This window comes from Mobula hypostoma, chromosome 30 (assembly GCF_963921235.1).
Source record: "Mobula hypostoma chromosome 30, sMobHyp1.1, whole genome shotgun sequence".
NCBI classification, from domain to species: Eukaryota; Metazoa; Chordata; class Chondrichthyes; order Myliobatiformes; family Myliobatidae; genus Mobula; species Mobula hypostoma.
This window is the reverse complement of record NC_086126.1, coordinates 6,865,235-6,878,373: the sequence shown is the minus strand read 5'-3', so window position 1 is coordinate 6,878,373 and position 13,139 is coordinate 6,865,235. Positions and strand designations below refer to the sequence as shown.

Below are 13,139 nucleotides of genomic sequence, written 5' to 3'. Positions count from 1 at the left end.
CTGTGCCCTTTGGTTGCCAGGGCGTCTCTCGAGGGGTGGGGGGAGGGTGTCTCATCTTCCCATTGGCCCACCTGGTCCAGAACTCCGACCCCACTTGTGAACTCTGACCCCTGAGCCCCAAGGTCAGTCAGTGTTGAACCAGACCATAGTTTTAATAGCCCAGGGGCAGGTTAGGGCCAGTGGGGAGTTCCAGGTGATGGGAAGGGTTTTTTTGTGGGGGGGGGAGTGTGGTTCACTCATTCTGCCCCCTGGGATCTTCCGATACAAGGAGGGGGAGGTTCTGTGCCCCCACCCTGGGTGGTTTCCGGCTCTGCGCATTAGGAGGTGGAGGTGACATTAGGGTGCCGTGTGTCTGTGTCCTCGGTCATCGTCTCCCCCTCCCCACAGGACGACCCCATCGGCAACCTGAACCAGGCCTTCGAGGTGGCTGAGAAATACTTGGATATTCCCAAGATGCTGGACGCTGAAGGTGGGTCAGTCCTTCCACATGTTCATCACCTCGAACCCTCTCCCTCCATCACCTTGAGCACCTTGACCCCTCTCCCTCCATCACCTCGAGCACCTCGACCCCTCTCCCTTCCTCCCTCATCACCTTGACCCCTCTCCCTCCATCACCTTGAGCACCTCGACCCCTCTCCCTCCATCACCTCAAGCACCTTGACCTCTCTCCCTCCATCACCTTGAGCACCTCGACTCCTCTCCCTCCATCACCTCGAGCACCTCGACCCCTCTCCCTTCCTCCCTCCCTCTGTCACTTCAGGTACCTCGACCCCTCTCCCTCCATCACCTCGACCCCTCTCCCTTCCTCCCTCATCACCTCAACCCCTCTCCCTCCATCACCTCGAGTACCTCAACCCCTCTCCCTTCCTCCCTCCATCACCTCGACCCCTCTCCCTCCATCACCTCGAATACCTCGACCCCTCTCCCTTCCTCCCTCCCTCCTTCACCTCGAGTACCTCGACCCCCTCCCTTCCTCCCTCCTTCACCTCGACCCCTCTCCCTCCATCACCTCGAGCACCTTGACCCCTCTCCCTTCCATCACCTCGAGCACCTCGACCCCTGTCCATCACCTTGACCCCCCTCCCTCCATCACCTCGACCCTTCTCCCTCCATCACTTCCAGTACTTCAACCCCTCTCCCTTCCTCCCTCCCTCCCTCCATCACCTCGAGTACCTCGACCCCTCTCCCTTCCTCCCTCCCTCCCTCCCTCCATCACCTCGAGTACCTCAACCCCTCTCCCTTCCTCCCTCCATCACCTCGACCCCTCTCCCTCCATCACCTCGAGTATCTCAACCCCTCTCCCTCCATCACCTCGAGTACCTTGACCCCTCTCCCTTCCTCCCTCCATCACCTCGACCCTTCTCCCTCCATCACCGTGATCCCTCTCCCTTCCTCCCATTACCTCGAGCACCTCCCTTCTCCTCTTCTCTCTTCACCTCCCCTCTCCCATTCTCCTTCCCCCCCTTCCTTCTCCCCCTTCCTCCCCTCTCTCCTTCCCCTCCCCTCTCCCCTCCTCTCTCCTCCTCTCTCCTTCCCCTCCACTTCCCCTTCTCGCCTTCCCCTACTCCCCTTCCGTCTCACACTCCCCTCACCGTTCTGCTCCACCCTTCTCCCCTCCTTCCGCCTTCTCTCCACTTCTCCCGCATTCTCCCTCCCTCCATCACCTTATCTCCCCCTCACTCTGTCGCCTCAACTATCCACCCCTCCCTGCCTCCATCACGTGGACTATCTCCCCTCTCTCTCTCTGCCTCCTCGAGTACCTCCCCTTTCCCTCCTCCCTCTCTTTGCCCCTCCCATTTCCTCCTCCCCTCTCCCTCTCTACATCACCTCATCTCCCTTCTTGCCCCTCCTCTCCTTCCCTCTTCTCCCTCCCATCCCTCCCTCATCCTTGCTTCCCTGCTCTCTCTCCTCATCGCTCTGTCTCCTTACTTCCACTCTCCCCTCTCCCTTCCATATCACTCCCCTCTCTCCCTCCTCTGCACTCTCTCCCCCATCAGTACATCTTCCTCCTCCCTCTCCATCTACCCCTCTCTGTCCCCTCCATCTGTCCCCCTCTCACTCCCCATAAGCCCTCCTGCCCCTTCTAATCCCCATCTACCCCCTCCCTTCTGCCCTTCTCTACCTCCTTCTTCTTTTGTTTTCTCCATCCCTCTCTCCTGCTCCCTTCCCCCACCCTTCTCCTCTCCTCGCCCTTTGCCATTTTGCCTTCTTCCCTCATTCTCTCCTCCCGCTCGCCTCTCCCCTCCACTCCTCCCGTCCTCCCCATAGTTCTCTCCCGCTCGTGCCCACGTTTTACCTCTCATCCTCCCACTATCTCTATCCCTCTATCCCTAAACCCCATCTCTCCCTCCCTCCCCTTTCTTTCTCCACTGGCCCTCCCCCTGCCTCTCTCCCTCCCTCCCTTCCTTCTCCCTGATCCTATCCCGTCTTTCTCTCTCTCTGTCTCCGTCCGTCCCCCCACCTCTCTCCCCCCTCTCTCCCCCCCCAGTCTCTCTCTCTCCCTCAACACAAAATACTCTGCAGATGCTGGGGTCAAAGCAACACTCACAACACGCTGGAGGAACTCAGCAGGCCGGGCAGCATCCGTGGAAACGATTAGTCAACGTTTCCACAGATGCTGCCCGACCTGCTGAGTTCCTCCAGCGTGTCGTGAGCGTCTCTCCCCCTACCTCCCTCTCTCTCCCCCGTCTCTCCTCTCCTTCTCTCCTCTCCCTCTCCCTCCTTCCCTCCATCACTCACACTCGATCCGCTGAGAGCCATACGTGAGAAACGTCCTGGCGATGAACTGGCCGTGGTCCTGTGCAGGAGGGGAGCTGTTTCGTGGGGTTTGGAGGTGGGGGAGTGGTGTAATGTGGTGCCTCGGCCGGGGTTCCCACCCGTTACTGACCTGTCTATCCCCCCCCCCCCACAGACATCGTGAACACCCCTAAGCCGGACGAGAAGGCCATCATGACGTACGTCTCCTGTTTCTACCACGCCTTCGCCGGGGCTGAGCAGGTAAGGTCAGCGCCGCTCGCCGAGCGTACCTCGGAGGGGCCAGGCGGCCCTCGAGGCCTCCGCCTCCTTCCCACAGCCACCCTCCCCCTCCCTCCGAGGCCGAGAATTGACACCTCGTCCCCTCCTACAGAGGCTCTGTGTGTGTGATGGAGTTGGGTTTACGGTTGGGCCTGTGGAGTCGGGTCTGATAAGATAAAGGAGCAGAATTAGGCCATTCGGCCCATCGTGTCTGTTCTCCACATAACCATATAACAATTACAGCACGGAAACAGGCTATCTCGGTCCTTCTAGTCTGTGCTGAACTCTTACTCTCTCCTAGTCCCACCGACCTGCACTCAGCCCATAACCCTCCATTCCTTTCCTGTCCATATATCTGTCCAATTTAACTTTAAATGACAACATCGAACCTGCCTCAACCACTTCTGCTGGAAGCTCGTTCCACACAGCTACCACTCTCTGAGTAAAGAAGTTCCCCCTCATGTTACCCCTAAACTTTTGCCCTTTAACTCTCAACCCATGTCCTCTTGTTTGAATCTCCCCCACTCTCAATGGAAAAAGCCTATCCACGTCAACTCTATCTATCCCCCTCATAATTTTTATCACCTCTATCAAGTTCCCCCTCAACCTTCTACGCTCCAAAGAATAAAGACCCAACTTCAGTACCCTGTCAGTGGGGCGGGGGGGGGTGAAGCCTTGAGGTGTCAGGAGGGGAGTCACTCCCCACGGGATCCCCACCCTCTGACCCTGTAGTGGTTGATGTGCCTGTTTCGGTTGAGTTTCTGGTCAGTGGTGAACCCCCCCCCCACCCCCAGATGATGAGGGTGGGGACCAGGGGTAGACAGTCAGAATCCACAAGCCCGTAAGACATAAGAGCAGAATTTGGCCACTCGGCCCATCGAGTCTGTTCTGCCATTCCATCGGGGCTGATTTGTTTTCTCTCTTGACCCCATTCGCCTGCTGCCGTCCTGTGACCTTTGACACCCTGACTAATCAAGAACCTGTCAACCTCCACTTCAGATATACCCAATGATCTGGCCTCTGCTGCCGTCTGTGGCGATGAATTCCACAGATTCACCAACCTGAATAAATTCCTCCTCATCTCTGTTTTAAATAGACATCTCTTTAATCTGAGGCTGTGCCTTCCGGTCCTACACACCCACCACTACCGGAAACATCCTGTCACTCTTTCTCGGCCTTTCAGGATCCAACAGGTTTCAATGAGATTCCACCACCACACCCACCTACCAAACCATCCTCCTGAACCCCCAGCAAGTACAGACCAGGGACATCAAACACTCCCGACAGGTCAAGTTTGGAGAATTGTGTGTGAGGTTCACCCAGAAGGGGTGCAGGGAAGATTCACCAGGATGTTACCAAAACTGGAGGACATGAGTGGTAGGGAGAGGAGTTGTGTGAAACGTTACTTACTGACTGGCTGTTACCTCGCTGGTGTTTAGGGCAGCAATGAAGGTCATAAGAACATGAGAAATAGGAGCAGGAGTTGGCCATCTTTCCCATCGAGCCTGCTTGGCCATTCAATAAGATCATGGCTGACCTGGCCATGGACTCATCTCCACCTACCTGTCTTTTCCCCACAACCCTTAATTCCCCTGCTATCCAACCTTGTGTTAAATCTATTGACTGAGGTAGCCTCCACTGCTTCGTTGGGCAGAGAATTCCACAGGTTCACCACTCTCTGGGAAAAGCAGTTCCTCCTCATCTCCGTCCTAAATCTACTCCCCTGAATCTTGAGGCTACGTCCCCTGTTCTAGTATCTAGTCCTCCATCTCTGGCGGTGTGCAGGGCTTCCTTCATCGTGTCAGTAGCTTCCTCTCAGTTTTCACTCCTGTCAGACGTGCACGAGTTCTGGGTGGAGGCTCAAGAAAGCTGTCACACTCGGATGTGAAGGATTCTTGGTGGCCGTCTCCCTAACGGTCCTGTTTGACCAGTCAGGGTTGCTAACCCTGAGATGAACCCCCTGAACCTGGAGGTCTGGTGGACCGCTCTCAGTCTGACCTCTACTCTTTGACCTTGCTTGGCATGGGTGACCCTTACCAAGAGCCACAGCACAAAGTCCTGACTCCAGCCAACGTAGCTCTCCGGGTCATTAAGGCATGCAAACCTCCAAACACTTGTGGTCCCCTTGGAGGGTGTAAACTGTTGGTAAGGTCAATTTGAGATATTGTGAGTTGGTCACCTACGTACAAGAAAGATCTCAACAAGATTCAGAAAGTTTATAGAAAACTTACAGGGATGTTACCGAGACTTGAGGACCTGAGCTATTGGGAAAAGTTAAACAGGCTAGCACTTCATCCGCTTGAGTGTAGGAGATTGAGGGGAGATTTGATAGAGGTATACAAAGTTGTGCAGGTAGGCTTTTTCCTCTGAGGTTGGGTGAGACTGGAGCTAGAGGTCATGGGTTAAGGGTGAAAGGTGAAAAGTTTAAGGGGAACCTGAGGGGGAACGTCTTAACTCAGAGGGTGGTGAGACTGTGGAATGAGTGGGAGTTGTGGATGTGGGTTCAATGTCAACATTCAAGAGAAGTTTGGGTAAGTATGTGGATGGGAGGGGTTTGGAAGGATGCAGGTCAATGGGACTATGGAGAATGATACTTTAGCACAGAGCAGATGGGCTGAAGGGCCTGTTTCTGTGCTGTAGAGCTCCATGACTCTGTGATGGGCTGGGACGATTTCCCTGGAGTGAAGGATGTTGAGGTGCACTCCGTACAGCCTGGAGGGATTTCTGGATGGGAGAGGGTGATTGGGTCAGGATTTCTGGATGGGATGGTCTGATTGGGTCAAGTTTTCTGGATGGGATGGTGTGATTGGTCAGGATTTCTGGATAGGGGAGTGTGATTGGTCAGGATTTCTGGATGGAACAGTGTGATTGGGTCAGGATTCTGGATGGGACAAGGTGATTGGGTCAGGATTCTGGATGGGACAAGGTGATTGGGTCAGGATTTCTGGGTGGGACAGAGTGATTGGGTCAGGATTTTTGGATGGGAGAGTATGATTGCTCAGGATTTCTGGATGGGATAGTGTGATTGGTCAGGATTTCTGGATGGGACAGAGTGATTGGTCAAGATTTCTGGATGGAACAGTGTGATTGGGTCAGGATTCTGGATGGGACAAGGTGATTGGGTCAGGATTCTGGATGGGACAAGGTGATTGGGTCAGGATTTCTGGGTGGGACAAGGGATTGGGTCAGGATTTTTGGATGGGAGAGTGTGATTGCTCAGGATTTCTGGATGGGATAGTGTGACTGGTCAGGATTTCTGGATGGGACAGAGTGATTGGTCAGGATTTCTGGATGGAACAGTGTGATTGGGTCAGGATTCTGGATGGAACAGTATGATTGGGTCAGGATTCTGGATGGGACAAGGTGATTGGGTCAGGATTCTGGATGGGACAAGGTGATTGAGTCAGGATTTCTGGATGGAACAGTGTGATTGGTCAGGATTTCTGGATGGGACTTTTGAGAGCGACCTGCCTTGCCCAGTTGATAATCCTCTCTTGGTTTGCTCCCCCCATCCACCCCTAGGCTGAGACGGCAGCTAACAGGATTTGCAAAGTCCTGGCCGTCAACCAGGAGAACGAGAAGCTGATGGAGGAGTACGAGAAGCTGGCCAGTGAGGTAAGTCCCACCCTGGGGTTCGGGACCTCACTCCTGCCCTTGCTCCCGCCCCTCCGACCTGAAACCCCTCCGTTTTCACTCACCCTCTCCGCATCTTAGTCCAACTCGCTCCGATCACAACCGCATTCTCTCTCCCTCTCTTCTCGTCTTGCTTTCTGTCCCTCACCCTCCACTTCTCTCTCTGCCTCCATTCCCCTATCATCCACTCTCCCTCCCCTCTCTTCATCTTTCTCTCACACTCTCTCTCTTACCTTTCTTTTCTTCCAATCTCTCACACTCCCTCTCACTCCCTCGTCCTCTCTCGCTTTCTGTCTCCCCCTTTCTTCATCTCTCTCTCTCTCCCCCTGCCCCCTCGCTCCCTCACTCTCTCAACTTGCTTATCACCCTCCCTCATCCCCTCCCCTTTTGTTGCCCCTTCTCTCTCCCCCCTCAACTCCCTCCCTCCCAAATCTCTCTCACACCCTCCCTCTCTCCCTCCCTCTCTTCTCCTGCCCTCCTCTCCACTCTCCATCTCTCTCTCACTCTTGCTCTCTCTGCCGCCCCCCTCCCCCAGCTCCTGGAATGGATCCGACGCACGATTCCCTGGCTGGAGAACCGCATCCCGGAGAAGACCATGCAGGCCATGCAGCAGAAGCTGGAGGACTTCCGAGACTACCGCCGCGTGCACAAGCCCCCGCGCGTGCAGGAGAAGTGCCAGCTGGAGATCAACTTCAACACCCTGCAGACCAAACTCCGCCTGAGCAACCGCCCGGCCTTCATGCCCTCCGAGGGCAAGATGGTGTCTGTAGGTATCCCGGCTCCGACGGCGGGGAGTGGGGGAGGGGTTCGCGGGAGCGTGGGGGCGGGCAGGCTCTGGGAGAGCCTTCAGTGGGGAGCAACTGGGAAATAGTGAGCCTAACAAAGTGGGGCAGGGGAGCATTAGAGCAATAGCGAGCTCAATTAAATAGTCCTGGGGGAGCAACAACGCAATAGCGAGCCCAATAAAGTAGTTCCCGGGGAGCGATAGTGGGCTCAGAGGGTATGCATTGATAAGCAATGGGAATAATGACCCCACCAAAAGATTTACTACCTCCTGAGAGAGTGGCCTCTCTCTGGCTGTCCACCCTCTTGGCGTGGGTGACCATTTAGTTGTGGGCTTGGGGTGGAGATGTTCCCTCGGTTTCATTGCCCCTTCGGGGTCATCATCGGGCTCCCTCTACCCCGCGCCACTCCAGGTAACCTCAACAGGACTCACCTCACTCCCATGTGGGGTCTGAGGACGATGGTGGGGGCTGTCCGAGTGAAGAGGCCCCGCCCCAGCACAGCCCGAGCCAGGCCAGTCTGTGCCTTGGGCCATTGGCCAGGAAGGTGCGCCGATCGGACCTCACCTTCGTCTCTTGTGGGCGGGAGTCCTGAGGGGCAACAAGGATAGTAACCTGCACCCCCCCCCCCAAAAAACCTTGTCTACTACAGGACATCGCCAATGCCTGGAAAGGTCTGGAGCAAGTGGAGAAAGGGTACGAGGAGTGGCTCCTCACCGAGATCCGCCGACTGGAGCGCCTTGACCACCTGGCCGAGAAGTTCAAGCAGAAGTGTGCGCTGCACGAGGCGTGGACCGCAGGTGAGGGCGTGAGCGGAAGGGCCAGAGCAGAGACGGTGGGAGGACATTTGCTGGTGGGGAAGCAGCTGATGAGACATATCGTAGAGGGAGCATTGCGTGGGGAGAGACTGTGGATGAGTGAGAAGACGGGAACTGGGTGGGGAGACATTTGCTAGGTGTGGAGAAGGTCGTTGGGTAAGGGGACCCAGGGCAAGAGAGAGGGATATTGGCACGTGGAGAAGATCATTGAGACAGTTGACGGCTGGGCGGACGTTGAGTGGAGAGAGACATTGGTTGGGAAGAGGGTCATTGGGTGAGGAAAGAGTCGGGTGCGGAGGGACATTGAGTATGGAGAGAGGCATTGGATTGGGGTGCTCAGGGGAGAGGGTCAGTGGTTGCTGAGAGACATTGAGTGGGGAGAGGGGCATTGCGTGGGGAGAGGGGCATCAGGTGGGGAGAAACATTGGGTAGGAAGAGGGTCATTGGGTGGGGAGAGAATGGGTGGTGAGAGAGTCGATGAGTGGGAAGAGGGTCATTAGGTGGGGACAGACATTGGGTGAGGGGAGATTGGGTGTGGGAGAGGATCATTGGATGGGAGGGTCATTGTGTAGGGAGAGATGTTAAGTGGGGAGAGAGACATTGAATGGGGAGAGGGTTGTTGGGTGTGGAACAACCTTGGGTAGACAGGGGTTCATTTGGTGTAGAGAGACATTGGGTGGGGAGAGGGTCATTGGGTAGGAAGAGGGTCATTGGGTGGGGAGTGGATCATTGGGTGGGGAGTGGGTCATTGGGTGGGGAGAGGGTCATTGGGTAGGAAGTGGGTCATTGGGTGGCAAGAGGGTCATTGGGTGGGGAGAGGGGCATTGGGTAGGAAGAGGGTCATTGGGTGGGCGGAGGGACATTAAGTGGGGAGTGGGTCAGTGGGTGGGGAGTCTTTGGGTGGGGAGAGGGTCATTGGGTGGGGAATGGGTCATTGGATGGGGAGAGGGTCATTGGGTGGGGAGTGGGTCATTGGGTGGGGAGAGGGTCATTGGGTGGGGAGTGGGTCATTGGGTGGGGAGAGGGTCACTGGGTGGGGAGAGAAACATTGGGTGGGGAGTGGGTCATTGGGTGGGAACAGGGTCATTGGGTGGGGAGAGGAACATTGGGTGGGGAGTGGGTCATTGTGTGGGGAGGGGGACATTGGATGGAGAGAGGGACACTTGGTGGGGAGAGGGTCATTGGGTGGGGAGAGGAACATTGGGTGGGGAGTGGGTCATTGTGTGGGGAGGGGGACATTGGATGGAGAGAGGGACACTTGGTGGGGAGAGGGTCATTGGGTGGTGAGAGGGTCATTGGGTGGGGAGTAGGTCATTGGGTGGGGAGAGGGTCATTGGGTGGGGAGGGGGTCATGAGTAGGTCATTGGGTGGGGAGAGGGTCATTGGGTGGGGAGGGGGTCATTGGGTGGTGAGAGAGACATTGGATGGAGAGAGGATCATTGGGTGGGGAGTAGGTCATTGGGTGGGGAGTAGGTCATTGGGAGGGGAGAGGGTCACTGGGTGGGGACAGAGCGATTGGGTGGAGAATCGTTTGGTGTGGAGGGAGAGTCATTGGGAGGGGAGAGGATCATTGGGTGGGGAGTAGGTCATTGGGTGGTGAGAGGGTCATTGGGTGGTGAGAGGGTCATTGGGTGGGGAGAGGAACATTGGGAGGGGAGAGGGTCACTGGGTGGGGAAAGGAGCATTGGGTGGGTGGGGACAGAGCGATTGGGTGGAGAATCGTTTGGTGTGGAGGGAGAGTCATTGGGAGGGGAGAGGAACATTGGGTGGGGAGTGGAACATTGGGTGGGGAGTGGGTCATTGTGTGGGGAGGGGGACATTGGATGGAGAGAGGGACACTTGGTGGGGAGAGGGTCATTGGGTGGTGAGAGGGTCATTGGGTGGGGAGAGGGTCATTGGGTGGGGAGAGGGACATTGGGAGGGGAGAGGGTCATTGGGTGGGGAGAGGGACATTGGGTGGGCAGTGGCTCATTGGGTGGGGAGTAGGTCATTGGGTGGGGAGTAGGTCATTGGGTGGTGAGAGGGTCATTGGGTGGGGAGAGGGACATTGGGAGGGGAGAGGGTCACTGGGTGGGGACAGAGCGATTGGGTGGAGAATCGTTTGGTGTGGAGGGAGAGTCATTGGGAGGGGGAGTATTAGGTAGGTGGGGAGAGCACCACAGAGTGGTGGCTAAACCCCCTTTGCCCTCCTGACCCCCACCCCCCCGTCTCTCCCCAGGGAAGGAGGACATGCTGAGCAAGAAGGACTACGAGTCGGCCTCGCTGATGGAGATCCGCGCCCTGATGCGCAAGCACGAGGCCTTCGAGAGTGACCTGGCCGCCCACCAGGACCGCGTGGAGCAGATCGCCGCCATCGCCCAGGAGCTGAAGTAGGAGCAGGGCCCAGCTGAGCCTGCCCTCCCCACACCGCGCCCCCTCTGACCCTCCACCACTCCACCTCCCCACAGCTTCCCTCAACCACAACATCCCAGAACGAACCCACCCTCCCCATCCTTCCTCAACCCCAACCCATCCCTCACCCTCCTCATCCTTCCCCAACCCCAACCCGTCCCTCACCCTCCCCATCCTTCCCCAACCCGTCCCTCACCCTCCCCATCCTTCCCCAACCCCAACCTGTCCCTCACCCTCCCCACCACACCCAACCCCAACCCGTCCCTCACCCTCCCCATCCTTCCCCAACCCATCCCTCACCCTCCCCATCCTTCTACACCCAACCCCAACCCGTCCCTCACCCTCCCCATCCTTCCCCAACCCGTCCCTCACCCTCCCCATCCTTCCCCAACCCGTCCCTCACCCTCCCCATCCTTCTACACCCAACCCCAACCCGTCCCTCACCCTCCCCACCACACCCAACCCCAACCCATCCCTCACCCTCCCCATCCTTCCCCAACCCATCCCTCACCCTCCCCATCCTTCCCCAACCCATCCCTCACCCTCCCCATCCTTCCCCAACCCCAACCCGTCCCTCACCCTCCCCATCCTTCCCCAACCCATCCCTCACCCTCCCCATCCTTCTACACCCAACCCCAACCCATCCCTCACCCTCCCCACCACACCCAACCCCAACCCATCCCTCACCCTCCCCATCCTTCCCCAACCCGTCCCTCTCCCTCCCCACCACACCCAACCCCAACCCGTCCCTCACCCTCCCCATCCTTCCCCAACCCGTCCCTCTCCCTCCCCACCACACCCAACCCCAACCCATCCCTCACCCTCCCCATCCTTCCCCAACCCGTCCCTCATCCTCCCCACCACACCCAACCCCAACCCATCTCTCACCCTCCCCATCCTTCCCCAACCCATCCCTCACCCTCCCCATCCTTCTACACCCAACCCCAACCCGTCCCTCACCCTCCCCATCCTTCCCCAACCCATCCCTCACCCTCCCCATCCTTCTACACCCAACCCCAACCCATCCCTCACCCTCCCCACCACACCCAACCCCAACCCATCCCTCACCCTCCCCATCCTTCCCCAACCCGTCCCTCTCCCTCCCCACCACACCCAACCCCAACCCGTCCCTCACCCTCCCCATCCTTCCCCAACCCGTCCCTCTCCCTCCCCACCACACCCAACCCCAACACATCCCTCACCCTCCTCATCCTTCCCCAACCCGTCCCTCTCCCACCCTCCCCCATCCTCCCCATCCTTCCCCAACTCGTCCCTCACCCACCCTCCCCACCACACCCAACCCCAACCCGTCCCTCACCCTCCCCATCCTTCCCCAACTCGTCCCTCACCCACCCTCCCCACCACACCCAACCCCAACCTGTCCCTCACCCTCCCCATCCTTCTACACCCAACCCCAACCCGTCCCTCACCCTCCCCACCACACCCAACCCCAACCCGTCCCTCACCCTCCCCATCCTTCCCCAACCCATCCCTCACCCTCCCCATCCTTCTACACCCAACCCCAACCCATCCCTCACCCTCCCCATCCTTTCCCAACTCGTCCCTCACCCTCCCCACCACACCCCCACCCCAACACATCCCTCACCCTCCCCATCCTTCCCCAACCCGTCCCTCACCCTCCCCACCACACCCAACCCCAACCCGTCCCTCACCCTCCCCATCCTTCCCATCCTTCCCCAACCTGTCCCTCACCCTCCCCACCACACCCAACCCCAACCCGTCCCTCACCCTCCCCACCACACCCAACCCCAACCCGTCCCTCACCCTCCCCATCCTTCCCCAACCCATCCCTCACCCTCCCCATCCTTCTACACCCAACCCCAACCCGTCCCTCACTCTCCCCATCCTTCCCCAACCCATCCCTCACCCTCCCCATCCTTCTACACCCAACCCCAACCCATCCCTCACCCTCCCCATCCTTCCCCAACCCATCCCTCACCCTCCCCACCACACCCAACCCCAACACATCCCTCACCCTCCTCATCCTTCCCCAACCCGTCCCTCTCCCACCCTACCCATCCTTCCCCAACTCGTCCCTCACCCACCCTCCCCACCACACCCAACCCCAACCTGTCCCTCACCCTCCCCATCCTTCTACACCCAACCCCAACCCGTCCCTCACCCTCCCCACCACACCCAACCCCAACCCGTCCCTCCCCCTCCCCATCCTTCCCCAACCCATCCCTCACCCTCCCCATCCTTCTACATCCAACCCCAACCCGTCCCTTACCCTCCCCATCCTTCCCCAACCCCTCCCTCACCCTCCCCACCACACCCAACCCCAACACATCCCTCACCCTCCCCATCCTTCCCCAACCCATCCCTCACCCTCCCCACCACACCCAACCCCAACACATCCCTCACCCTCCCCATCCTTTCCCAACTCGTCCCTCACCCTCCCCACCACACCCCCACCCCAACACATCCCTCACCCTCCCCATCCTTCCCCAACCCGTCCCTCACCCTCCCCACCACACCC

General features: G+C 58.3%; 1 protein-coding gene across 1 annotated transcript in view; it reads left to right on the top strand.

Moving 5' to 3' along the window:
• actn3a (actinin alpha 3a) overlaps positions 1-13,139 on the top strand; it is a 116,304-nt gene that overhangs the window by 73,345 nt on the left and 29,820 nt on the right. The window contains exons 7-12 of the mRNA XM_063036529.1: positions 388-469; positions 2,912-2,997; positions 6,538-6,630; positions 7,184-7,414; positions 8,083-8,230; positions 10,467-10,617. Of these exons, the coding sequence (XP_062892599.1) occupies positions 388-469; positions 2,912-2,997; positions 6,538-6,630; positions 7,184-7,414; positions 8,083-8,230; positions 10,467-10,617 (791 nt within the window). The remainder of the gene's footprint in view (positions 1-387; positions 470-2,911; positions 2,998-6,537; positions 6,631-7,183; positions 7,415-8,082; positions 8,231-10,466; positions 10,618-13,139) is intronic.